Source organism: Lampetra fluviatilis, chromosome 16 (assembly GCF_964198595.1).
Source record: "Lampetra fluviatilis chromosome 16, kcLamFluv1.1, whole genome shotgun sequence".
Taxonomy (NCBI): Eukaryota; Metazoa; Chordata; class Hyperoartia; order Petromyzontiformes; family Petromyzontidae; genus Lampetra; species Lampetra fluviatilis.
The window spans coordinates 8898549-8925307 of NC_136290.1; the positions used below are offsets into that span (position 1 = coordinate 8898549).

Below are 26759 nucleotides of genomic sequence, written 5' to 3' on the forward strand. Positions count from 1 at the left end.
TATCTGTAATTTCACCCAAACGTGACGGAGGTGTGCGCATCGGCCTGTTGACGGTCTGATGCGGCTGACGGTCACGGAAGCGATGGCCACTGAACATTTATCATGAATTGATTGCTCTTTTACACGGTCTATAAGGGGGGATGAGGACACGGTCTTATTATTAGGCCCTTTTAATCCACCTTGTGTCTCGTGTGCCAATTGTATGCTCCAGTTTCGTCGAGGTTAAGTGTTTGAAACCGTCCGAATAAGAGACAGCAAAAAAGAAATGGTACAAATGAGGCAATACAAACAAATAGAACCATTTCATTACGTCCCGGAAACGTAACACTGCATCGAATTGTCAAACGCATCGGGGCATGTCGATTCCCTTCGACTCCACTGCCAACGGTTTGAGTCGAGAAGTAATCTTAAAATAAGTTAATTTCCAACAAGGTTAAACATATATACACGGGTTACTTTCGACAATCTTAAGCTAAAATCAGTTTTGTGATGCTCTGCCATGTATAGGATTTAAACATTAACGCAGCCAACAAATTGACCTGAGAAAGTGACATCGCAGGACATGCGTCTCCCTTCTATATTCATGATCATCGTTATTTATTTTTTATACCGCGCCTCTCATGCAGCGAATCTATTGACCCCATGAGACCACAGCTGGTGGCTCTAGAAGTGTCAAGTCCCCCTGAGAGCGTGAGTTCCTCCTGGGCTCAGCCAGTTTCAAGCACTAAGCCAGTGCAGTTCCGACTGACTTTTGAAAATTACGAACACACCACTCACACTGATGCCGTGCCAGCCTTCATATATAGCACTTACACCAAACGGCTTCTACGTTCAAATCATGAACTTTAATTACGAAAAAAACTATTGAAAGATTATTTGATTGCGTTTAAAAACTATATGGTGCCACATTAGCCAGAGAATGCATACGCACTGGCTTAGTATATTGCGAGTGATACTGTGATTGCTCTTGTTAGCTAGCACTTTCATACTTGCCCTAACAATCTGTTAAGGCTATACAAGGGATCTTCGCTCTCCGATGTGTTGTGGGGAGCGGTATTGCAGTGGTTAGCACGCTGCGCTACGAACCTGACGACCCGAGTTCGATTCTCACTCATGGCCAACACCAGTGACAATTATTTGAACTGGTCCTGGGCCTCCCCTAGGTCGACTCAGCCTCAAATGAGTACCTGGTGCGGTGTGTAAAATAATCGCCACTGGGGAGACAAAGGTGGTCGGGCGTGGTGCTGGCCCACCCACCCTCTTGTGCACCATGCCGACCTTCATAGGGGCTCGCTAACAGCACTTCCCTCAACAATCTGGGCGTGTTGTGGGTTGAACCTCGCCTCGTTTGGCCGCAAGACCCTCGGCATTAGTAACACTGTGGGCGTTAATCGGTGTTTTTAACTCGATGAAGGTAAACTTACACGGACGGTGACTATACGGGGGGGGGGATGGATAATCGCTGACAACAACGCAAGTATTAGGCTGCTTCAAAAGGATTTCGCAACTCGGCTCACTCGGTATTTTCTTTCTCTCTCCTCCTTTGTTAAAATCAAGTTTACATTCAAACGTTTTTTTTTATTTTTAAGACTCACAATTCGGAAACGTAAAATCGCCGTGATTGAAAGAGCTTTGGAATGCTAAGAGCCAAAAGGGGCCTCGGGGATTAGAGGCCGAGATTGACGGCTACAGGCGCCGGCTGGGTCCGGGACACAGGCAGAGAGCGAGAGAGCTGCGATCGCGCACCGATCTCTCCAATGCGCTACTCCCTTCCCAGAGGTCGCAACCGGGTACCCGTTTGCGACCCTGGTGCGGCCTGGTACGGGTAGGCCGTGAGTCACTGGTGAGTCACCGTTTGTCACTCATTTCCCAACGTCTTGTCTCTTCTCACAATTCAAGTTTGTTAGAATCAACCCACCCGCGCCTGCAACATGGCTTCATCCCAGAGGTCGCAATCGGGTACCCGATACCCGTACCCTACCCGTACCCGGCTACCCGTACCCAGCCGGGTACGGGTACCCGTTTGCGACCCTGGTGCGGCCGGGTACGGGTAGGCCGTGAGTCACTGGTGAGTCACCGTTTGTCACTCATTTCCCAACGTCTTGTCTCTTCTCACAATTCAAGTTTGTTAGAATCAACCCACCCGCGCCTGCAACATGGCTTCATCCCAGAGGTCGCAATCGGGTACCCGATACCCGTACCCTACCCGGCCGGGTACGGGTAGGGTACCCGTTTGCGACCCTGGTGCGGCCGGGTACGGGTACGGGTAAGGAATCAAAACCCCGTTTGCGACCTCTGTCCCTTTCCCCATCCGTTTCCCTTGCGTTCTCCGCGAGAAATGCAATCACACCGGCGTTCGCTTTTTCGTGTGTGTGTGCGTGCACCCTTTGGCGCTTCGTGTTCTTCTCTGTACAGTGCGTACTTTCCATATCCATTAAATATTATTCCTGTGATAGTGATTTGCTTTGCACCATTACAGCGGTCTGACCTTGCCGCTAGCTTTTCTTGCCCTCTTTGCTTTAATGAAATGTAACCTGCTGTGCGCAAGGCTTTTGATCCAATTGGCTCCTTTGCTTTTTTGTTTCCAGCCACTTATTCGACGTTCCCCACTGTTCCTTCTCACCTTGCAATGTGTTTTTCCCCCTTCTCCGGAGCGAACCTCAATAACAAAACAACCGTGCCTCCACATTCATCTCCTCCCCATTCACTCCACCGTGGGTAGCGGTGGGCATTTGTGTTTCTCTGCTCTATAACCCAAGCCGAAACCTGAGCTGGCATGGCACAATTAAATGTCTTCACAGTTGTAACCACCTCGGGATGGGAGGATGATTCAACTGCTCTCCCTAAGCCAAACTTCCTCTCTTGGGGAAAGCCAACTTTGTCGAATTCATTTTTTTAAACCCGCTCCCTCCTCCCACATGCCAACACGGCGCACACCACCCCCACCACCTCACTGTACTTGATGGGCATTCAAAGTAAAACAATCGGGTTGATCGATGACTCCAGAACTCGCTGATTTACTCTCGTCACTCGCGGTCAGTTGCCTCCTTGTTCCTCTTCTATCGCCACTGCCACGGCTCCTGTTCGTGTGAACTCCACCCGTGTTGACGACTCAGTCTCATCAACACGGTAACTACTCTTGCTGCTCAATAAAGACGTGGAAGATCTCTGGGTTTGATCTTCCACGAAGCTGATGGTCCACCAAATATAATTTGGAGCTTTTGTGACTGCAGGAATTACTCTTTGGTTGTTTTGGTAAAGTCACGTATAAAGATAAAATAATAAATTAAATACTAGCATACGACGTTTCGATTGCAACACAAGCAATCATCATCAGATATAAATGAGATAGAAAACAAATTTAGTATACTTAAAAATGTATGCCTCTGTGTGCCTATGTTTGTTCTCTCTCTATGTATCTCTGTGATATCTATCTGCTTATATGTCTGTCTATATATCTCTGGTTTTGTGTTTTATCTCTCTCTCAAATTTAGCATTCTCAGGAAGAACGTAATCAACCAGGTAGAGTGTTGACTGTTATGGTATCCGACTCTCTGTTGTATTACATTACATTTCTAAGTATACTAGATTTGTGTTTCTATTTCATTTATTCCTGATGACGATTGCTTGTGTTGCAATCGAAACGTCGTATGCTAGTATTTAATTTATTATTTTATCTTTATACGTGACTTTACCGAAAGAACCAAAGAGTAACTCATGGTCCACCCTAAACCGCATCCACTGGTACAAACCACGGCAGTAGATGCGGATGCGCGATACACAAATATAACTCTCCGTTGTGCCACTGTGGTCATCCAGGACAGACCCGAACAACGATGCCCGATCCGCAAATTACGAAGGGAGACATCACGGCGATGATCCACTCCGCTACCCCTGTTATTTATTTGGCTTGACCACCTGAATGTGAAATTGTAGTCGTTGTTCTGCATGCACATCAGCCGTACGACAAGAAGCAGAAGGCTGCTCAACTTTGGAATTCCTTCCCCTTGTTTCTTTTCCAAGTCTGCAGTAACCGCGCTCAATTCCAGAAACGAGTCAACTCTTATCTCTCACAGTTTTTATTTTGTTATCGAATATTTGTTGCGTTTTGGGCCTGTGCTCAGCTATTTGGGGCCGTCCATAAATGACGTCACGCACCTAAGGGGGGGGGTCAGAAATTGGTGACGATGTGTTACGATAGGGGGGGGGGTGAGAAATATGACGTCACATCAAAATGCGCAACTTTAAATAAATATAGACAACACGTTCTACTGAATTAAATAGACTTTTTAATAAATGTTTTACATCAAAGTGCAGCGCCACATTAAATACGCACTACAATGACAACAGTTTAAAGCGATTTGAAGCATGTTTCATTTGGGGGGGGAGGGGGCAGAGCTTTGTGACGTCAGATTTGAGGGGGGGGGTCTGACTTTTTGTGACGCCATGTGACGAGGGGGGGGGGGCGGGGGTAAAAAATCGTCCAAAAACGCGTGACGTCACTTATGGACGGCCCCTTATATTAATGCAGTGGAGACAATCAGAATTTGGTGGACAATTAGGGGAAGGTGTGGCCAAGCCCCGGGGCGAGGAGTAAACTCCCTGGACGGTTACTACGCATCATTTGTGGGTGTTGTTGTTGTTATTGTAACGAGCATGTCATGTGCACGTGTTACAAACGGCAACCTTTAATATCCTTAGGTTTTTTTCGGTAAAGTCACGTAGGTAAAACATCAAAATTAATGAAAATAAAATAAAAAACAAAAATCACGACGTTTCGGAGGCAACACAAGTCTCCGTCATCAGGTGGGACCGTCACAGCCGAATTAGCTGCATCAAGTGAGGCAATGATTCAAGATGTAATCCCTTAAAAGCAAGTTGAGGGGGGAGGAGAGGGGGGCTCATCAGAATGTGGTAGCCAATGAATGGAACGTATCGGGAGGGAGGGGGGCGGGGCTCAAAGACGGCACGGAGTGCTAAGTACAACGCAATCTGCAACTTATGTTCTGAAGAAGACGTTCAGTCATTGTCTCAAGGCAGGTGTGACAGATTGTGACTGAATCTTGATTTGAATCTTTCGTGACTGCAGGAATCCATACTCTTTGGTTCTTTCGGTAGAGTCACGTGGGTCGAAAAAGAATTAGATGTTTTTTATTTTATTTTATTTTTCTACCTACGTGACTTTACCGAAAGAACCAAAGAGTATTGTGACTGAAGTTTGTATTTGTATTTGCCGTCCCCCCCTCCCATTTCCACGTGGCATCATTGTCAACATTGCTGCCACCCACACCAGACGTATGCGTGCAAATCTTCCACAGATGATATGACGCGTTTGTCGTGCTACTCCCAAGCTCCGGTGGATAATAGGAGTCATGAGCGAAAGGGTTGCGGATAAAAATGGATTTGTTCTGGAAATAAACAGGAGGAAATGTAATTGAGAATTATTTTTTGGGCAGTGAAATGTTATTGCTAACTGCTCATTTGTACAACTTTTACTCGAGGTGTTATCCTCCAACATTTGTGTTCAGTGGATGAGCCGTTATATTTATGCTTCTTCGCTTGCTTATGCACACTCAGAACAGGTTTCACTGGGTTCTCACTTAAGTTGTGACAGGGTTGGTGACTTACAAACAATCAATGTGCGCTCATGCCGTGCAGCAGACAGACACGCAGTAATTCACCCCTCTGGTGATTCCATGAATTGTCACGATTTGTTGTCCTGGCTTGATTAGAAATTGCACTTCATTGGCACCGTCTGTCTCACATGCTTCGTCGAATGTTTTCTGCCTCGTTAATTCTGTGCTGTTTGCCAGGTAACCTGAGTTCGATTCCCGACCATGGCTAACATTAGTGGCAAGCAATATCTGAACTGGTCCTGGATTCCCCCCTTTTCACCGACCCACATTGACGAGCTTGGTGAAGTATAGTCAAACAACCTCCTTGCCCGACATCAGCGTGCGGAGAACTATATCCCACAGTGGTTTGACAAAGAACGTCAAATAGTATCCATAATACAGTTATTTTTGGGTTAGATCGCATAAATATATAAATGTAAATCTTATTATTTGGTTGTGTTGGGTGGTGGCGCGTTTAACGACACATTTATATATTCATGCGATCTAACCCCCCCAAAAAACCCCCTGTATTATGGATGATATTGGTCGCGAAAGCCTGCTACGTGTTAAACTAACTTAAAATATTAATTCTATTAGCTTCCCACTATTTAGGTATGAAATTATAATTTGCATGTATTGTAAATAATATATTCCTCGTTGAAGCATACGATGCGTACGCATCGTCAGCAGCATAATTGATTGGAATTGAATCGATTTATCCTTGCATACCTAACCTGCAGATAGTCATATCCTTATCAAAATAACAACAATCACACCAACTATATGTGTCCTATAATGTGTGCAGTATGTAGCCCAGCATGTTGGCACAGTAGGGGGCACAGGTGGTGCATCAGCCAGTCGTCTCAGTCAGTCGACCCGTGGCACCTGGGTCTGCCCCGTGACCTCCTGCCAGCGCGCGTTCGACACTTCACGTGGCCTCAAGGTGCACATGGCCTGGCACAAGCGTCGTGGTGACGTCACCGCCACTTAGTGGCGAATGGCGGTTGTTGTTGTTGCAGTATGTAGGAAATCATGCTTGCCAGTCGTCTAGAATGCACATCTCAATATACCCTTTGCTGGATGATGTAGACCTGATGTCGTGCACTGGATCGGCCTGAACTCAGGAATAATGAATGGTCTGAACCATAGTTGGTCCCAGAAACGTTTAAGTCTGGGCACTAAATCGAGAGTCTACGAGTGCTGTGTTTTGTCAGCTTTGTTGTATGGTGCGGAGGCCTGGGCATTGCTAAGGCGCCACAGTTGCGAGATGTTAACTCCCTCGCCTGGTATACAGGGGGGACGTGGGTTCGATCCCGATCCCGACCCTGACGCCTCCTGCTGTATATTTGCAGTTTGCGTGACTCTCTCCCCGTGGTCGCGTGGATTTTTTGTCCGGGTCCTGCGTCGCATATGTCACCATTCCCGAGCTGAGTTCGAGGGAGACGGCTACCACTTCGTGGAGACGTCGCCCCCATCTTGATGCGCAAATTGCAGCAAATTGCGCTCACTGCAGTTGGCGGTCGATGTTTGAAGTGAGGACTGCGACCCCCAAAGGAATGACGTTGACCCCGTGGTCGCCTCCCCCCTGCCCCCCCCCCTCCCGTGATCGGTCAATCAAACAAATCACTCGAGACGCGGGTGTATAGCAGCAAGAGCAGTTTTTGCGAATGCTGTCGCAAGTGGTTACGTGCTCGACGCAGCGGCCCTTCGCTGACTATGCGTGATGAATGAATGAATGTGAATCACTGCCCAGTCCAGAATGACCCAACATGTGCTAATCGGTGGCTTCTTGCACCACTGTACTCAATCTCTCTTTCGCTCTTAAGTGGGTCTGCCTACCTCACTTTGCCAGCAAAATAAATAGCACCTGAGCAAAATTGTGTTTTCTGCAGTGAGGCACATGGGATAATTTAAAATTACGGCTTCAATTGATGACCTTGATGGTGGCAACAGTGGTGGAGATGGTGATGGATATGGTCATGGTGGCAGTGATGAATGTGAAGATGGTGGTGGTGGTGGTTGAAGCAATGTGGCAAACGTGATTCGGCGGTAGTTGTGGTGGTGGGGGATGTGATGGTGATGAATGTGACGGTGATAGGGTGGTGTAGTGGTGGTGTTGATTGATTTCATGTTGTTGATGGAAATGGTGACAGTGCTAATGTAATGGTGGAAATTGAAATTACAGTTGTGGATATCGCGGTGGTGGTTGGCATCAGTGATGATTGCGGTGGTACAAGTACTGTAACCACCATTTCCTGACTTGTGTCGTCTCCCTCGTTGTCTCCGCCCTGAACATTCTGCAGGCCATGATGACTTCGGTGTTTCATTTCTGCCTGAATGCCATTCCCATGTCGCTGGGGCTGGGCATGACCATGGTGATGTCGGACAGCTTGCTGACTAAGGTCGTGCCGCCTGCAAACACAGGTAGAACACCGGGTGGGAAGACAACAACAACAACACCAACAACAACAAGACGCGTCCATCGTTGGGAGAGAAATCCACCCAGGTGCACCGCAAAGAGTGAAGGGCGGGGGGGGGAGAGAAATTAAAACGTTCCCCGCATTGCAAATGAAACCTAGAAAGTCTAAAAGGCGGAGTTTGACTTCTATATGTGGGGGGGGGGGGGGGGGTGCTGCAGGGGTTCGCTATGTCCCTCACATTAGGAATCGCTTGCGCATACAATACACGTCTTTATATTTTTCTTCGTCTTAATTGTAAACTCCTGAAAATAAATTGATGAATCTTCTTGGTTCTTTCGGTAAAGTCACGTAATAATTATTATTAATAATTATTATTAAAATAATAAAAATAAAACATAATTATGGTTTATTTTTATTATTATTAAAACATAATTATGTTTATTTTTATTATTTTATTACTTCCCTTCTACGTAACTTTACCGATAGAACCAAGAAGATGAATCCCTGCAGTCACGAAAGCTTTAAATCGAAATTTAAATTGATGAAGTTGTCCAGTTCGGGTGGGGCATTGCCCCCCCCCCCTGCCGCAAACTCCGCCCATGCTACAAACACATCAAAACCACGACTAATATCAACTGCACGCCGATGACATCTGCACATCGCACCATTGTTGAGCCTCCCCCACCTTCCGGCGCGTATCCCCACATCCTTGATATTTGATGAATTGTGTCAGCTCCTTTATCCGTCACCGCGGGTCGCTTCATGCCGATTGTAACCGAGCCACCCACCGTAAGAGAACAAGGCAGGGCAGCGACGAATCCCCACGGATAGAGGGGCTGCAGGTCCGGGAAACGAAGGGGTTAACGAGAACACCGGCAATTTGTGCCATTATGTAATGCGCACTTAGTGCGCATATTTCGCAGGATTAAAGCGCATTACGTGGCGGGACTTACGGGAAGGCTGGGCCGTGAATCAGGACACGGGGATTGAGCGGGGGGGCAGAGTGGCGTCGTGAATCACCGCGTTATAATCACGCGGTCTGGACGCACGGGGCAGTAGGAGGTAGGTAGGTGACGCCCGGAAAATTTCATTCCGCGAATCAATTAAAGAGTGAGGCTAACGCAACCTCCATCGATACCGGGAGAGTGGGAGGGGGGGCATCTCATCTCGTTTCACGACCCCTCGCGAGCGCGACAAGAGCTGTGCGGTTGTTGCTGTTTCGGGGCAGATTTTTCACACCGCATCTTTTTTAAAACTCCGTTTCTCACCCCCCCCACCACCCCAACCACCAACCACCACCACCCATCCCGTCCTCCTACCCCTGTAATTCTTCACTCGCTTATTATTTGGCACCCATAAAGACCAACCCGGCGGAATGCGAGCAACATTTTGCCGTGGCAGATAATCACTCCCGCAAAAAGGGGGATTGAGTTAACACGCGCGCGGAATTCGCAGCTGTAAGGACCCCCCCCCCCCCCCGATAATCGGCATCTTGAATCCCCGTACCTTGCGTTTGTGGGAACGGGCAGCAGCTGCGTGAAGGGTGCAACACACACAAAAAAACACACCGGCCGGATTTGCCCAGCCCAGCGCCACGTTTATGCCTCTCGGCTCGCAGTGGCACAGCCGACGTTGGCAAGGTCTAACTCCTGCGGAGGCGCCGTCTCTTGCCGAGTGTGAGAGCCTCACCCCATAGCCGCTCCGTGTAAGCCCCGCCGCACGCTAAGTGCCTAATGTGTTTTTATTAGTGGAGACGGCACAATGAAGGCAGTCTGGCCGTGAGAGCAAAATGGCGAGTCGTTTTCGATCAAGCTGTCTTTGCCGTGTGTGTGTGTGCTTGTAGAAGCATTGTACTGCTTTGTTTAATGCATGTAATTCATTCCCTCACTATTCAACCCGTTCAGAAGTTGTTGACGCTTTGTGAAAGAGAACCCGGGGTAATCGTTGCCACATAGGGAAAGTTACAGGGGCATGTCTGTGTCTCTGCAGACTGTTGCTTTTATCCGCTATGATGCAAATTACTTGAGAGACAAAAAGGCATAGCAATATCACGCCCCCCCCCTGCACTAGCAGACTAATACCCATTTACAGTCCAGTGATGAAGACATCTTGTTGCCACAAAAGCACATCTAGTTATTGGGGTCCCTTTGGCTACGTGATGAAAGGCGCTTTGAGTTTCTAGGGCATTTAAACACCCGATTCGTGCAAATGGTGATGCAGAGGTCATGGAGAAAACCGACTCTCAGTTTCCTCCCACATGTTAATATCCTCATCCAAGAAGGAACAAGGCCAATATCTCAATGAAAGGTCCTCCTGAAAAAATAAACGACTTTAAAAAAAATTGGGCCATGACCCATCACAAAGTGGCCCACGCGTGCACCGAATGTTTTCGCAATTGCGCCCCTCCCATAGCTCTCCGGTGTGTTTTCAGTTTTGTGCCGCGTGTGTCGATGGGTAACGATGTCCGACGTTTCAATCCGTGCGGGCTCCCGACGAAGCTCACGGCACGAGCAGCGAAACGTGCGGTACAATCCGAAAAACACGTGGGAGCAAATTCACGGCCGTCATCTTTGCAGCGGGCATTGCTAATTCCTCCCCACGGGAATGAGTGGGGCAGCTGCCGGAATGGAAATTGTCAACGCCGTGCAAACCGGTTCGGTGGCTATATCAAGCGACAATCGTTCGTTTAACCAGCCACCTCTTCATTTGTTGACCAATCAATGGACATTCAGGTGACCGTAGTGTCAAGTAGCAAATGCATGGCCCTTGCTCAAGCTGATGTACACACAGGCAGTTTCGCTATACCCTCTCTGGCTGTTTCAATGTGGACAGGATTCCTTTGTTGTTGGGAGCAGATGTGCTTTGACAGCGGGTCACTGCTTCCGAACTTGGTATAAAAGGGACTACAGCTACGGATCCCAGTGTTACGACGTTTCCGTGCGCAACTTACCGCCCCCGGATTTGTTTAGGTTACTCGCGCGTGTGTTTCGTTGGATGCTAAGCACAGAAGCAAGGACAACACGCCTCGAAGCCATCGTTTTCAGTGGTTGTGTGCCGGAGACGAAACGAGTTGCCGTGGCGCAAGATTTAGCAGCCCCGCCAACAGCCACTAGAGGCACTGTCGTTCACTGCTATCGTTAACAAAATAAGTAATATTTATAAAAAAAAAACTTTTTTTAAACACGCTTTAATGAAATGTACCGTACTTGTAATGGAAGAACTCCACGTCTCCAGGAAGTGGCCAAGAAGCTTGCCATAACGTAAGGGGCCGTGGTGATTTACAGCCAACGGCAGTTGATTAGACCCAAGCCGAAATAGAACATATAACAAATTATGTTTACAAAATTACTTTTATGATAGAATATAGTATTGTCATCAGTATGACATAAGTATACCAAGTTTGCAGTCGATACCACATTGGGAAGTGGGTAAAAATTGAGTTACAAGATTTGTGGATACAACAACAACAGACAGAGTGAGTTAATAAAAAGCGTGTAATAAAAAAACATAAACTCCGAGAAGGAATTGTCGGGTGTGGAATTGTGAAGTCCGAATTCCACGGGAGAAGAATTAACTTCCAACTAGCCCTGGTTGTACTGTGCAGTGTCAGGGAGCGTCCTGTACTCGTTGGGATAAACAGACGAATCAAGGGAGATATCCGACCTGGAGAGTGACAGCATGTCACGCTGCTCATTTCGTGCCATCAACAGAGCGGGTTAGTGGCGCCGGGCTAGGAGTTAAAATCACTGAACCTTGGAATCCGAATTGAGTGAGTGACCTCTGAGCAACATGGACGCTTGCAATCTTCACTTTTTTTTATCTCCCTTCCTCCCTCTCTCTCTCCCTTGTACGGATTTGCCCTGAAATGTAACAGCGATGCCACGCAATTGCTAATTCACTTGTGTTCCGATCGCTCTGAAAATATGCAGGCGGAAAGATGTGGCATGCCGGGCACCGTGTCAGCAGTTTATTGGTGTGAAACCAAAACCTATCCCCCCACATGACTGGGTACTTTGGAAAAATATTCCCTCTGGCTTGGCAAAGGTGCAGCCCTGCAATTACTACCTCGCGTCACTGCAGGTGGAAGGACCTCCAAAAATGATGGAGCTCAAGAGATCCCTTCGAGATGGTATTTTGGCCTACTCCTCCACACTAGACAGATGCCTTGGAAGACGTGGGAGTACCCTCCCTTGACCACACCACACGTGACTTGCAAACTGGTCTACTGCTTAGACTTCATTCAAACCACATGTGCTACCTGCAATCACACGTTAAATACCCCTCCATTCACAAAAATAAAGTTTAGTATGCCATCGTTAAAGCCCAACTACTCATCCGTAATGAGTAACACATGACTTGTAAACGGTAACTGTATAAAAACGTGCGTTAACGGATTACCTGGTTTGCCATTTGGAATGAAAAAACTATGTGCGCAAAAGTAACATGGGCAGATGCGTGCTTGGAAAGACACGAGGAACAAACGGATTAGAGAACACGTAGTTCAATGACATCATACAAACTGTGGAGGAAAGTAAGTGTGCTTGGGTATAACACCTTTAAAGCCAACGAAGTGGCTTATCATGTGTAAATTTAGAGCAGCCATATCTCTAAATGCATATTGATTTTAAATGTGGAGGGAAAAACCGGAGGACCCGGAGAAAAATCCACACGACAACAGACATCAAGGTTGGGGTTGAACCCACGACCTCCTGCATAACAGGCGAGGTAATTGACAATCTCGCCACCGTGGCGCCCCCGTTTGCGAAAGGAGATGACGACCGATGGTCGAGAGTGATAACGTTGTGGCAGCCAATGGGTGGAACATGTTCGAGATGGCGCCCGACGAGGAGATGAAGCGATGAAATGACCTCGTGAGTGGGTGCCAGCTGAATTATACCATCGCGGGACTGTGAAAGATGACAGCAGGATCGGAGGGCCTTCGCCGAGCCGGGCATCTGCCCACGACTAGAAACGCGCGATGGTTTGCAATTTGTGATGAGTGCGAAGATGAGGATGTGTGTATATATATATTTGTTTTGTGTATCTCGTTCTCCAGGTGTGATGCTGGGTCTGAGCATGTCCATCCATTCGCTCATCCGAACGGTGTCCCCGACCATCGGTGGGTTTCTCTACGCGTCCTTTGGCTTCCCCGTGTTTGGGTGGCTTCAATTCGCGGTCAACCTGGCGCTCTTCGTCAGCCTGCACATCTACAGACGGTCCAAATCAAAAGCGGCGGCTATTTTTAGCTCGAAGCAGTAAATAGGGAGGACTTCATCCAGCGGTGGATTGACTGGGACCAACGATGGCGATGCTGGTGATGGAGTAATGAAGGGCCAAAAGAAATTTGACTCGAATGAAAGTTGAAAACATATTTTAAAGAAGTGTGCGTTCAAGCCTGGGTGGTTTGATGCGCAACGTTTCCTCGGTTTTATTTTCATACCGCACGCATTCATCTAAACTTGGCCGTGACAACCGCACGCGATGCACGTTTCTCTCTCAGCGTCTCGGGACTGCGACTCTTCGTGCACAACCGTGGCATGGTGGGCGGACGTAACGTCAGCTCGCGTAGCCGCCTTTCCAAGCCAGATTTGTTTTTGCATTACTGCTACTACAAATATAAACTGCGCTGCTGTACATCAAACGCCCGGTGTTAGTTTTTTTTGGGCAAGTTGAAATGAAACTTAAACACGGAATTTTCACTTCGTAGGCGACAACCGGCATCCATGGGCATAACTAAATGAAAGTGATAAAACCGCAAAAAAGAAAAGCAAGCACGAACGATTTAAAAAAAAACAAGCTGCGATAATTTTTCATCCTTCAAAGACTGCTCCCTTTTTTCGGCCCCAGTTTTCCTCGGCAGCCTGCGATTTTTCACACGTGAAGCCGAAATGCTTAACATCCTTCCTGAATGACGGCACGCTTGCTCCTGCGACATTGCCTATGCAGTACACAACACTCATGCAGCAGTCTGGAGAGCATTTTTTTTTAACTGCTACTTCAGTGCAAGAAAGTTTCCCATTGATAAACAGCTTCAAGTTTTCACTCTTGCGAGTTTTTGTTTGGCTGTGGGGTGTAGAACCAGGAATGCGTGCCAAATGAAGCACTTCTAACTGCCTCATTTACCGCCAACTCAAGCAAGAGTCTGGCAGAGAGTGTTTAATATGCGCACTTTTTGGCAAATGCGGTCAGCATCTTGAGCATCAATGACAACTGGAAAAAGTCCAAGCGTTCCAAGACCGTTTTTATTTTCATCATTGGGATTTTCAGTCGGGATTTAAGAACACGTGGTGCATAAAATTGCCGGGTTACAGCTGTACAATTCAGAATCACGCAGCATTCTTAATTGCACTACGAGCCGCAGCCGTGTGAACAATTTGGAGACGATCCCAGGCATAAATGCTAGTGCCCCGGTGGGCGTTCTTGCAAGGTGTGATGTGGGACAATTGTGCAGGCGACTGTACGAAACGTACTGCAGCACTTACCTATGTGATAAGTGTAAGCACGACCGCGATCTCCAGGATTAAGTCCTAATGCTTCGGTGGGTGTTCTTGTTGAGACACGATGTGTGCGGCGATCATTAGAGGCTACATTAAACACCGCAGAGCTTTTGCCTGCCTGAGTCATGCAAATCAATGCAATTAATGCAAATGCTCCAATCGGGTGCAGCGGTGACGCGCTGTTTATCCCACTGCACCGTGAACCCGAGTTTGATTCGCAACCACGACTAACGTTAATGGCGAGTGATTGTCAGAACCGGTCCGAGCGAACGCCCTACGTAGCAACTCTCGCACGCAGTGACCATCGTGGTGAATTTTGCGATGAACGCTTCATCCAGCAGTCGATTGATCCAGGCCTATAAGTTTAACACGTAGGTTTTCGCGACCAATATTAGCCATGATAACGTTTTTTTTTTCTCAGTTAGATCGCGTAAATATAAATGTGTCGTGAAATCCGCCATCACCTGACACGGCCAATTCGTAAAGTTTGTTACGTCAACAAAGCATACTCTCGAACAAACCGCTTGAAGTTTTGTTTACTTGACAAACCTTACTAATTGGCTGTGTTGGGTGGAGGCGGGTTTAACTGCATTTATATTTATGTGATCTAACCTTTATCAGTGCTATAAATGCTAATTTATTATAATAATTGCTACATCACAGTGCTTTAATAAACCATGATGAAGTTGGACACTTAAAACAGGGATTGTATGTTATTTTTTATTGATGTAAATAATATTAACAGTGGAGCAATGCAGACACAAGAGCTCTGAACAACCAACAATCGGTTTGATCCACACAACACTGCCCATTCACTAGGTGCAAGTTCTAATGGACAGGAAAGAAGAATCAACAACAACAACAACAGAAGAAGAAGCATGAATCACATCTCCACTTAAAACGTGGTGAATCACAAACGTACAATATAATTATACACTACAGCAGGTAACACTGTTTTTCTTTCTTCCTTCCCCCCCGACGACTCCTCCGGACGACGCCGACGACGACGACGACACTCCTCGGCATGAAGATTCGCGCGCAGATCCCAATCGCCAAAAGTCCCGTCATCTCTTCCCCGACTGCGCGGGAACCCATCGCCATGCCACGTCAAGCAAAACAAAATTTGCCGTTTCTGTCCAACTACTTGGGGGTGAGGAGGGGCGGCCGCTCCCGGGCATTTGCATGGCAGGCAGATTAGCAACATGACACACGCGACTGACACGTGGCCGCTCTCGCGCCGTCGCCAGGAGGTGCGGTTGTAGGGTGCGTCGCGCCGTGCGCACGCACGCACGCGGCACGGTACCGTAGCAACTTGTTCGGGAACTGCGGGCTATCTACAAAAAAAGCTGGCTGCGAAAGATTGGCAAAAAGGAGGAGGAGGGTCGGTCGCTGCTTTGTGCTTGGCAGAGGTGGAGGGTGGAAGCTGGTGACTCGCTTCCAATCTGCTTGCAGCCTGGAAAAGAAAAAGCGGTGGACGAGAGATATAAATATATGAAAGTATCGGGAATTTAAACAATGAAGAGCGGTGCAAAGCTCTTCTGAATTCAAACGTTCGCATACACAGATTTCCCAATTACCGGCAAACATTAAACGTCAGAAGATAAGCATGACTACCCTGTGATTAGTAAAATTATCTGCCTTTTTGGTTTTTCAATGCGGCCACGTTGGCTGTGGCTAATTTTAGGGTTGAGATGTGTCTTTGCACATGGAAACTGGGTTACTTCCTCCCCCAGTGCAAACGCGCAAAGGGTTGTTGAATTAACGGTGGGTTAAGCATCACGAACAGCTGTTATTGCTCTCGTCAAACGTGTGCAGTTTCCCAGTATTATAGACGCTGCACTTTTGCGTCGGAAACATCACTGCACCACGTTAAAGACATCGTTCAAGCCGTTAAGGAATTGCGAGTCGTTGGCTTCGGCAGGAGACGGCGCTAGAAAGGGATGATGGCCGACGGTTAAGATTCACAGCCAAGGAGAGGACATCCACCTCCTATGGTGGACATCTGTGAAAAAGAGCTTCATGGCTCATCGGATTTCTCCCGGTTCAATCTTCTGATTCTGGATGATTACATCGCAGGGTCACGAGAGATGGCGACGGTTTTGAGAGACCGCTAATCCAGCGGGTGGACTGATCGTGGCCGAAGACGACGATGAGCATTGCACCGGATGAATTTGCCAGGGCTCAGCAAAGTGTGTACGTGAATGATGGCTCTCTCTCTCTCGCACGCAATTGCTGTGCATCTCCGAGAAACCCTGCTTGCGTTCAAACACGCGAAGCCAGGAAACCGAAAAGCAATGCAGAATCTAAACCAACGCTCTCAATCAGCGCAACAAACAGCAATACAAAAAATCGGCCAGTCTTGAAGAGCTTTTGCACAGCTTTCACGCAATGCATTTTCATTAAATGTAAATTTTTTGTGTTTGAAAGAATTCAGTTTCGCAGGTCACAACAGCAGCGATGTCTAAACGCACCCGATCTTGACACTCTCACAGCCCCGCCCAGTAGCACCACTTGGCAAATGGCATTTCCGTTGCCATGGCAGCCAAATGTTATATCCTGGCAGCATGTGTGTTATTGGCCGAGCGGTGGGTGGGTGTGAAGTCGTGGTGGTGGTGTTGGAGTGTGTGCGTGTGTGCGTGCATCTTTTTGGGGAGCGGTAGTGTAGCGGTTAGCGCGCTGCGCTATGAACCTGGCGACCCGGGTTCGATTCTCGCTCACGGCTAACACCAGTGACGATTATCTGAGCCGGTCCTGGGCCTCCCCTAGGTCGACTCAGCCTTAAATGAGTACCTGGTGCGGTGTGTAAACATCGCCACTGGGGAGACAAAGGCGGTCGGGCGTGGTTCTGGCCACCCACCCCCTCGTTCGTGTACCGTTCCGGCCTTCATAGGTGCTCGTTAACAGCACTTGCCCATACAGTCTTTTAAGGCTATACGGGAGATCTTTGTCTTTGCATCTTTCACTGGTGCTCCTGGGTGTCCCGGAGTGCCTGTGTGGCTCACAAAAGACGGGGAGCTACAAGACCTCAAGCAATACGCAAAATCCCACCCACAGATCCAGCCAAATCCATTGTGCGCCGTGGTGGTGAGATGTTAACTACCTCGCCTGGAATACAGGAGGCCGTGGGTTCCATCCTACCCCTGATGCCTGCATATTTGGAGTGTGCATGTTCTCCCCGTGGTCACGTGGATTTTTTTCCGGGTGCTCCAGGTTTTCCCACCACATTTAGAATCAATGTACGTTTAGAGTATTTGGCTGCTATACATTTCCACACGATAAGCCATTTCATTTGGCTATCATTTGTGACCAGGTCGCTTCCAAAAAATAGCTATATCGCTCAGTGGGTCATACCTGGTGAAATAAAAAATATATCTTCTTGGTTCTTTCGGTAAAGTCACGTAGAAGGGAAGTAATAAAATTATAAAAATAAAACATAAATAAATAACATAAATAAAACATAACCAAATAATGCCTGTATATTTTGTTATGTTTTATTTTTATTATGTTATTACTTCCCTGCTACGTGACTTTACCGAAAGAACCAAGAAGATGAATCCCTGCAGTCACGAAAGCTTTAAATCGAAATTAAAAATATAGTTTAGTTTTTAGTTTAACGCAGGCGCATGAAAAGCGTGCTACTTTTATTTGCTCAATGCGTGTGGCATGGAGCACAATTTACCGCAGTTACAAATGTGTATTGCCAACGGCGTGGGCACTGCTGAGGTACAAACAAACAGGACGTGCCTTGGGAAGGGTGAATACTGTATCCTACAATATTAGTCCGTAAGCCAGAACGCGATATTTCAACTGTAGGTACCACCCAGAGGTGCCATCACTTTAGCGGTTCAAATTAATTTACGTGGACAATAACAGTGGATGATGTGATAACCACTTGAAATGAGTGGGTTATGGAAACATATATATTGGCCGTATAAATACATCGCTAGTGTGAAGGTATTAGCGATTTTTTTGTTGTTGCGATTGCACCCGATTCAAGAGCCGAATGGCTCACAGGGCGAAACCAAATAAATAAAACTGAAAAATGTCTGCTCTGGCCGACTGTTTGATACCAGAGGAGGGCAGAACTGCATGTAAATAAATGCATTGCCCTGAGTGCTGTATTATTACTCAATTTACACACACAAATAAACGGGATTATTAATATCCCGGGAAAAACTTGCCTTAAAAGGTGCTATAAAATGTCATTTCTTTAAAATGTTCTTTGCACAGGTTTTGTAATACGGCACATTTAAAAGTAACGTGATTCAATGTCGTAAGCGAGGAGTGAACCCACCGCGATTGAATTCGTAATAAGTAATCCGAAGTGTATCATTGTGTGGCACGGCTTATTTTACAGTTTGGATTTAAGTATTCATCAGATTCGGGTTATCATAGCGAGCGCACAATTAACTACCTCTTACAAACGACTCCGTGGCACGGCGGGTGGCATTTTTAGGTTACCCATCGCCCCGATAAAACAAAAATAAGAATGCATTTTGCAAGTTACCAAAATCCAAACACTTTGCCACAGTTTCCATCCGTTCATAAGTAGTATTTTTCTAGACCATGGATGCTGTCGTGGTGTGATGGTTATGAGACGTTGTACTTGCGATCCCGAGGGCCACTGGTTTCAAACGTGTCAGGTTTCTTAAACTCCCCCCCCCTCTCCCCGCGCACAGTATAAAAGGATACACCAGTTAGTAGATTGGCAGGCCTGTACGCTGGCATGAAATGTGGTTTACTCCCACCTTTTCCAAGATGTTTGGTCAGTGTGGAAGAAGTAGGCCAAATATCCTCTCGAGGGGCGCAGAGGGCTTTCCACCAGCAGTGGGCATGAGCGGGTAATTGCAGGGCTGCAACCTTTACCTCTTTATTTTTACCGTCGATATCGTAACGTGCCATTTTCCTTACGAGTCAAAACACACACACACACGTGCAAATGTGACCGTGCGTGCTAAAGCCATCAGTTAAACGTGCAATTTGTTTAAAAATAAATCGGGAACACGCACGAATCGCACTGCTGCTATACGTCCTGTAACCACCACGCAATTTTGTGACAAACGAGAATCCTGATTGCCGCCGTCGGGGAAGATAATTGTGTCCGCCTCTGCCGAACGCATTACTTGGGCTCAGATTCGGGCATTATGAAAATAAATCTGCCCCGCGGGAAATTGGGTATGCTTTAAAAGCGCCGAGAGCCAATACCGCCCATTAATCAAACGGAGCGTGAACACTTGAGGGCAGAGGCTCGTGAGGAGCTGATGTAAAGCCCACCGGCATGCACCTACGGGATTATATTGAATTGCATTTGCGTCACCAGGCATGCTTCCGAGTGAAATGCAGACCCGTGTATAGACGCAGGGACGTGTTCTATTTCATTACGGCCTAATAGGTAGTGGGAGTGCTCACATTCCAAAATTATTGGGACTATTCCAAGCTATTAGCTTTTTTTTAGTACCGCGCTTATTTCACCTGATCGGAAACTGTCGTATGCGTATACAATGACAAAGGTCTCCAGTATAGCCTTGACAGACAGTTGGGGCAAGTGCTGTTAGCGAGCACCTATGAAGGCCCCCACGGCACACGGGGGAGGTGGGTGGCCAGCACCACGCCCGGTCGCCTTTGTCTCCCCAGTGGCGATCATTACACATCGCACCAGGTACTCATTTGTGGCCAAGTCGACCTAGGAGAGGCCCAGCACCGATTCATAAAATCGTCACTGGTGTTGACCGTGAGCAGGAATCGAACTTGGGTCAGCAGAAATCGAACTTGGGTCAGCAGGGATCGAACTTGGGTCAGCAGGCATCGAACTTGGGTTACCAGGTTCGCAGCGCAGCGCGCTAAACCTCTGCACTACCGCTCCCCGTACTGGTCCTGCCAGTACACACACACTGAAGAATACATTAGGGCATATAATGAATGATCGGAATTAATAATTTACAACACGAACCTACCGCGGTGATTCAACTGTGTTGTTCGATGGGAGAATCATTTCCACGGGAAAAATATTGTGTGCCTCCGCCAAATCACAATCGCCTTCCTATGACTAGGTAGAGTACACAATTGTCCGTGCTGCACTGCATTTGAATCGCACACAATTATTGCACCTTGTGTTTTATAACTGGGGGGGGGGGGGCTATTAAACTGTAAAATAATAATAAACTCCGGTACTGTAACCGATATTGTGATAACGCTAAGCACAATGCATTAATGGCGCATTAGATGAATAATTTAGTCTTAAATCATGCACCGCTGTGCGCTGACCTCATACGAGCTCACACACGAAACGCGCCACTGTATCTGGACGCGTCACGTAGACAGACATTCGTGTTTCCCGAGTGTGCGGTGTGTGTGTGTGCGTGCACCCGATTGTGGTTTGTCAACGCCCGAAAGGCATCGACACGGACACACTTGTGTACACGTGCGTAATACGACAGGCAAGACATCACAGCAGGAATTGACGCGGTACCCGTGGCTGGGCGTGCATTTACATGTCGGAAGCCACAATCCACCCCCCAAAAGAAGGACCCCGCATGTCCCTGCTCGGGACACTTTCGTAAGAGGCACCCCGTTGTTTCATCGGCTGCCACCTCGCGGTGCTAAGATCTTCACGCGGGTCGATGGAAGTCGGTGGGAATTCATTCCGTTCGCACGAGGCTGGCACTTGTGCCGATTTATATGGAAAAGAATTAACCCGTAAAAACAAAGTTTTTCACTATAAATCCTTCATATGCGTGGCATCGGTTTTATTTTATTATTCATTTCTGTTTTTCTTGAGTAAGAGTTTCATTTTTATCACATTGGTATTTTAAATTAAATATGAACATTTTTTTTCCTATAAAGTGAAAAATTTAGGAAACTTTTTTTTCACGAAAATAAATTGTCACGCACAACGAGTCTGTGTGCAAAATGTCAGCTCGATTGGATCACGGGAAGTGGGTTAAAAAACGACCGAAAGATTTGCACGGTCGTAAGCGTGCAAGCAAGCAAGCAAGTGAACTTAATATAAAGGATTTAAAAAGCAAGCGTTTGTTTCGGTCCCCCCCTCACCCCGCCACCGTTAAACAAAAGACGTCAACCCTAAAAGCTTTGGGTGCGTAATTCCATATGCACTTCGTGAGCAGGTGAGTGAAACCCCCCTCTATTGAGACACCGTGCGTGCCCTCTTTTCGAAGTGAGACCTTGGCAAAAGGACAATCGGCCGCGGGACACGAAGGGAAGGGTGCGTTCAAAAAGAATGCCACCGCGAGCACAAAAGGGACAGGCGGACAATGCCGCCGCTGAGCATTGAACGGGAAGGCTTCGAATTACACTCGCCGGTTCAGCGAGGGCCTCTTTAAATTGGGGGCAGAGCTTTAGACGGTCTTTTCTACCCGGGGAGGAATGGAAATTCATCAAAGTGGCAGGACCAGTGCGTATGCACTTAGCACCCCGCCTTGACCTGCATATGTTTGAGTTGCAAACGAATGCCACGGGGTTTAATCACGTGTTCATTTCAGCACTGCCATAATTGCTTTGTGGTGGAGCGGTAGTGCGCTGGTGAACGCACGACGCTACGAACATGGCCACTCGAGTTCGATTCCTGGCCACGGCTAACATAAGTGGCATGTGGATAGATCCTGGATCTCCACCCCACTTTTGCTCACCCGCACTGACCAGCGTGGGAAAGTATTATCAAACAACCCCCACGAGGCCTTCATCCAGCAGTGGATTGCTCATTCTCTCGCTGTTTGGACCGTGAGCAGTACCAGAATAATAACAACGATCCATACAAAAACAGCAGCTAGGTTTGAGTTGGCGTTAAGATTTCATGAAAAAGTGGACTAAAAACAGAATACTGTGCCTGTAAAATCTGTCAACACTGAAAAAATGCGATCCAGCCAACACATGTTTCCCCTCATCCGTGCTTCATCCTGCACATATATGATCTAGTATCACAGCTTAAGCGCACTCACAGCACAGAGCCAGTATTTATCTGCTGCTGGATGAAAGCCAGCTGTGGATATCTCCCAAAGCCAAAGTTATTCACTGCACACACACACACCACGCCCCTTAGGATAATGTTTAAATATAAGCGCTGAGCAATGGCCAGACAAAACAGACTGCCCATGACTTGTCCATCCTTAACCCTGAAACTACAAATTAACTGAAACTACAATCAAGTATCAGCCATGATTCATTCGCCGTTGGCTATAATATATGTCCACAAAAGCCACTTCGTTGAGCTAGCATTTGTGGCCAGGTCGATTCTGAAAAATAAACACATTTTACCTGGTGAAACAAAATAGTTTAGTTTTACGTGTATTTCATTTTTGTGCGTGATTTTCTTACCTCTCCTATACTTTGCACTCCTATCGTGTTTTTGTAACGTTTGTTGTTGTAACGTTCTGACCCGCCTCTACTGGACATCTGTGAAAAAGAGCTTTATAGCTCATCGAATTCCTCCAGCATAAATAAATATTATGATTCTGATTCTGGATGAAGGCCTTCCCAAGTCGTTGCCATCTGTCGCAGTTCTGTGGCTCACCTAGCACCAACACGTGAGCTGATTTAATCGCTCCATCTCCTCGATTGATGCCCTCTGGGACGCGTTCCATTTCTTGGCTGCCGCTCCGTCACTATTCTCGACCATCGGTCACCATTCTTAATTTGTAGCTTTCGTGACTGCAGGAATTACTCTTTGGTTATTTCGGTAAAGTCACGTATAAAGATAAAATAATAAATTAAATCATCCATCCCTTCCAAGCGGCGTTGCCCTATGCAAGTGCACTTACTTTTCTCAACAGTTGTAATGGTCTTAAATCTGGTAACGTTCTCTAATCCAATCCACGTGTTTGTTTTGCTTTCTGTCTGTCTCCCAATGCAATTCCAAGATAACTAACAAGATAGACCGTCATGTGACTTGTTAAATGAATTCTACAGCACGCAAAGCCGATGCATGTAGATGAGTGCCTGATGTAAATTATAATGATGCCCTGACTGCAAGGGCTAGAAAGCTGACAATTGGCATGAATGCAAGTTCAGTATTTGATTACAAGTAACCTAACACTAAAACCCAATGTCACATCTGGGCCTCCACAAAATGACAGCCGCGAGCTTGGCAGATAACCCATAAGACGGAGCCAGCCTGAAGTTTCTTTAAGTTTAGTGTTCCTTAAAAAATAAGTTTACGATATCAATCGTCAGCGAACCATGTCATCATCCACCATCAGCCATGTTCAATCCACTACTGGATGAAGACCTCTCCAAGCCGCCGTCACCTCTCTCGATCCTGCGATGTCAATAATAAATCGACCTCACATCTGCGCGTCAACTGATGTAATTCGCTCCACCTCTTCAAGACGCGCACACTCTCGGACGCCTCCCATCACACTGAACTATTGACCCCCCCCCTCCCGTGAAGGGCGACGCTACGGTCGACCACGCATATACCTGGCGATGGGTCATTTGGGATGGCAGTCCGTTAGTGCATTCTTGAATCCACCTCCACGGAGTTTTTGAACGTCACCCGCACATGTGCGTGGTGGGTTTTCTCCGCGGGGAGCTGCAGTTTCCTTCCACGTGCCAAACACGCAGATTGATGACATTGGCCAAACACCCCCCCACGCCCCCACCTCCAACATTCAAGAGGCCCTCATTAACAAACTAAAGTGTTGAGACCCAGTGAGGCATTCGTGGGCAAAATGCATTATTAAGATTCTAACAATTATTGTTATGGAGGGATTAAGTGGCGCAATGGATAAGCGCGCCGCGCTATTAAACGTAGCAACCAGGGTTCGTGTGTCGGTGAACATCAGCGGCGAGTGATACGTGAACAGGTCCTGGTCTCTCTCCAACCTCTCTCCCCTTCACCCACCTCACCGACCCTCCCCGGACCAGCGTGGCGAGTTCCGATCAAACAAAACCTCCAAGAACCGACACGGCACCGGGATGGTTCGCCTTCATGCAGCAGTGGCTTTGGACAAAGTAGTAGCAGCAACATCCGAACCTTCTTACCTCTGGGACTCGTTCGCAGGGGCTCCAAGTGGCCACTTTATAAACGCGGGCGGGGTTGTCAATTGCGCACGGACTGTGGCAGATGTTGCTGCTGCTGCTGTTGCTGCTGCTGCTGCCGAGCCCTGGCCTCCCGCACCGCCTGCTGGTTCTTGAACTGCACCAGCGCCAACGTGATCTGCGCGTTCCACCCCGTCTCGTCCAGGCAGCGGAAATCGATCTCCTTGTTCTCGGCCGTCACGATGGTGAAGTACACGTACTTGCCCTTGCGTTCCACACAGTCCAGCGTCTTGATGCTGGCGAAGGGCAGCTCCTTGGCCGAGCCACTGCTGCTCCCACCACCACTAACACCACCAGCACCACCACCCGCGACTGCTCCACCGGCGCCAGCTGTACCACCACCACCACCACCGGCACCACCGCCGCTACGTCGGGGTCTCATGAAGCCCTCCTCGGCGTCAGAGATGCTGAGACCCTCCGGGGTGAGGACACAAAGCTTCTTCTTCCACAGCTGCAAGAAGTTGTCGCTGCGCTTTTCCAGCTCGCCCTCCTTGATCACCTGCCGTGGGTCCATGGGTGCTGTGTTTCGCATCCTCCTCCCCGGTGTCCCACACAAACTCGTTCCCCCACCACCCCCAACCCGGCCCTCTTCCACCTCTCGCACTGTCTAGAGGATCTGTCTTGGGGGCCTCGGTGTGTCCAGAGGGCTCCCTGCTGAGCTCGAGAGCGACGGGATGACGTCCTCCAGTTGACACCGTCTGCTAGTGCCTGGGCTGCTGTGTTTGGTGGCGTTTTCTTCACGGTCTCTTCGCTGCTGGCCGCTGTTGAGAACGATTCCGAAAGCAGCGGTGAAAATAATTACTTTAACCCCCCCCCCCAAAAAATGAAATATAGCGGTATTGACAGTCCCGAGGTTCGGTCGTTGAATTTAAAATAACAACAAAAACCACACACACACACAAGCCCCAGTCTAGGGCAAGCAGATGCCGTGAAATATCCGCTTGGCGAGCAACGTTAATGCATAACGACAATGTGGATGATACGCGTTGTTCAGTGGGTGTTGTACGGGGAAGGGGCAGGCAAGCGCTGGGCCCACACAGACACACACACAGCTGCTGCTGACGCCCGGCGTTGGCTGTCAGTGGCGCTGTGCGTGGCGAGGAAGCGCTCCTCTTTATACGAGGACCCCCCACACCCCCACCCTCACCCCCCACACCCTCACCCCCCAGCCCCCCACAACACCCCCACCCTCACCCCAGCCCCGCCGCAAAGTGCTGACGTCACACGTCGCCCAACCCCGCTTCACCCACACGGCCCCCACCCCCTCCACCCCGAGCCGGCGCGAGCGCGCCCCCGCACGCTTCCGATGGGAGAATTTCCTCCGGCGACACAATCCCAGCAAAGGTGCCATCGCGAAAAGCAGCAGCTACTGCTGCTGCTGCTTCTGCTGCTGCAGCTGCACTACACAAAGAATAAGTGTGCAGCAGTAGCAGCAACTGCAGCAGCAGCAGCAGGAGCAAGAAGCAGCAGCACCTGCAAGCTGTACACAAATAATAATTGTGCAGCAGCAAGATCAAGCATCCGCGTTGAAATCTCGTTATCGGGGATGATCTCCCACAAAGAGACTTATCCAGATTCTCCGGCTTAAAAACAACGTGTGTGTGTGTGAGTGGCAACGGCGTCGTGCCTGATAGCGATAACCCCTATCACGGTCACCCACAGCACTGACGATTATCTGAACCGCTTCTAGGTCTACTCAGCCTCAAATGAGGACTGTAACTGGTGCGGTGCGTAAACATCGCCACTAGGGAGACAAAGGCGGCCGGGCGTGGTGCTGGCCGCCCAACCCTTCGCGTGCCGTGCCGTGCCGCCTTCATAGGTGCTCGCTAACTACACTTGCCCCATAAGTATATTTTGTTTAAAGGGGGGATATTTGTATATGCATACGACAGTTTCCGATTTGGTGAAATAAGCGCAGTAGTATTAAAATCAAACCAAGAGCGTGGAATAGCCTCAATAATTTGGGAATGTGAACACTCCCATAACCCATTAGTACCACCAAATCAACAAGAGCTGTTGAGAAAATGTGGCCAAACCAACAGGCGGCAGTGAAGCAAAGACACAACTTCGTGTGTACTCGCCTCGTCATAATTAGGACTCGCCGATTCACTGCAGTCCACTTGTTATTGTAAAGACCAGACGTTCCCATTTAAATCTTTCGTGACTGCATGCAG

General features: G+C 48.1%; 2 protein-coding genes across 3 annotated transcripts in view; one reads left to right on the top strand and one right to left on the bottom strand.

Annotated features, from left to right (window-relative positions):
• SLC67A1 (solute carrier family 67 member 1) overlaps positions 1-15164 on the top strand; it is a 141922-nt gene extending 126758 nt beyond the window's left edge. For both annotated transcript variants that reach the window (XM_078863623.1, XM_078863624.1), the window contains 2 exons: positions 7919-8039; positions 13092-15164. In XM_078863623.1, the coding sequence (XP_078719749.1) occupies positions 7919-8039; positions 13092-13294 (324 nt within the window). In that variant the 3' untranslated portion in view covers positions 13295-15164. The remainder of the gene's footprint in view (positions 1-7918; positions 8040-13091) is intronic.
• Positions 15165-15238: 74 nt separating this feature from the next.
• PHLDA2 (pleckstrin homology like domain family A member 2) lies at positions 15239-25698 on the bottom strand. The gene is made up of 2 exons (XM_078863625.1): positions 24529-25698; positions 15239-15985 (listed from the first exon to the last, which is right to left on the bottom strand). Exon 1 carries the CDS (start codon positions 25115-25117, stop codon positions 24587-24589), a length of 531 nt encoding a protein of 176 aa, XP_078719751.1. The 5' UTR covers positions 25118-25698; the 3' UTR covers positions 15239-15985; positions 24529-24586.
• Between the last annotated feature and the right edge of the window lie 1061 nt (positions 25699-26759).

Excerpts from the sequence above, each read along its gene's own strand:
- PHLDA2 (XM_078863625.1), bottom strand. The coding sequence starts at position 25,117 with ATGCGAAACACAGCACCCATGGACCCACGGCAGGTGATCAAGGAGGGC.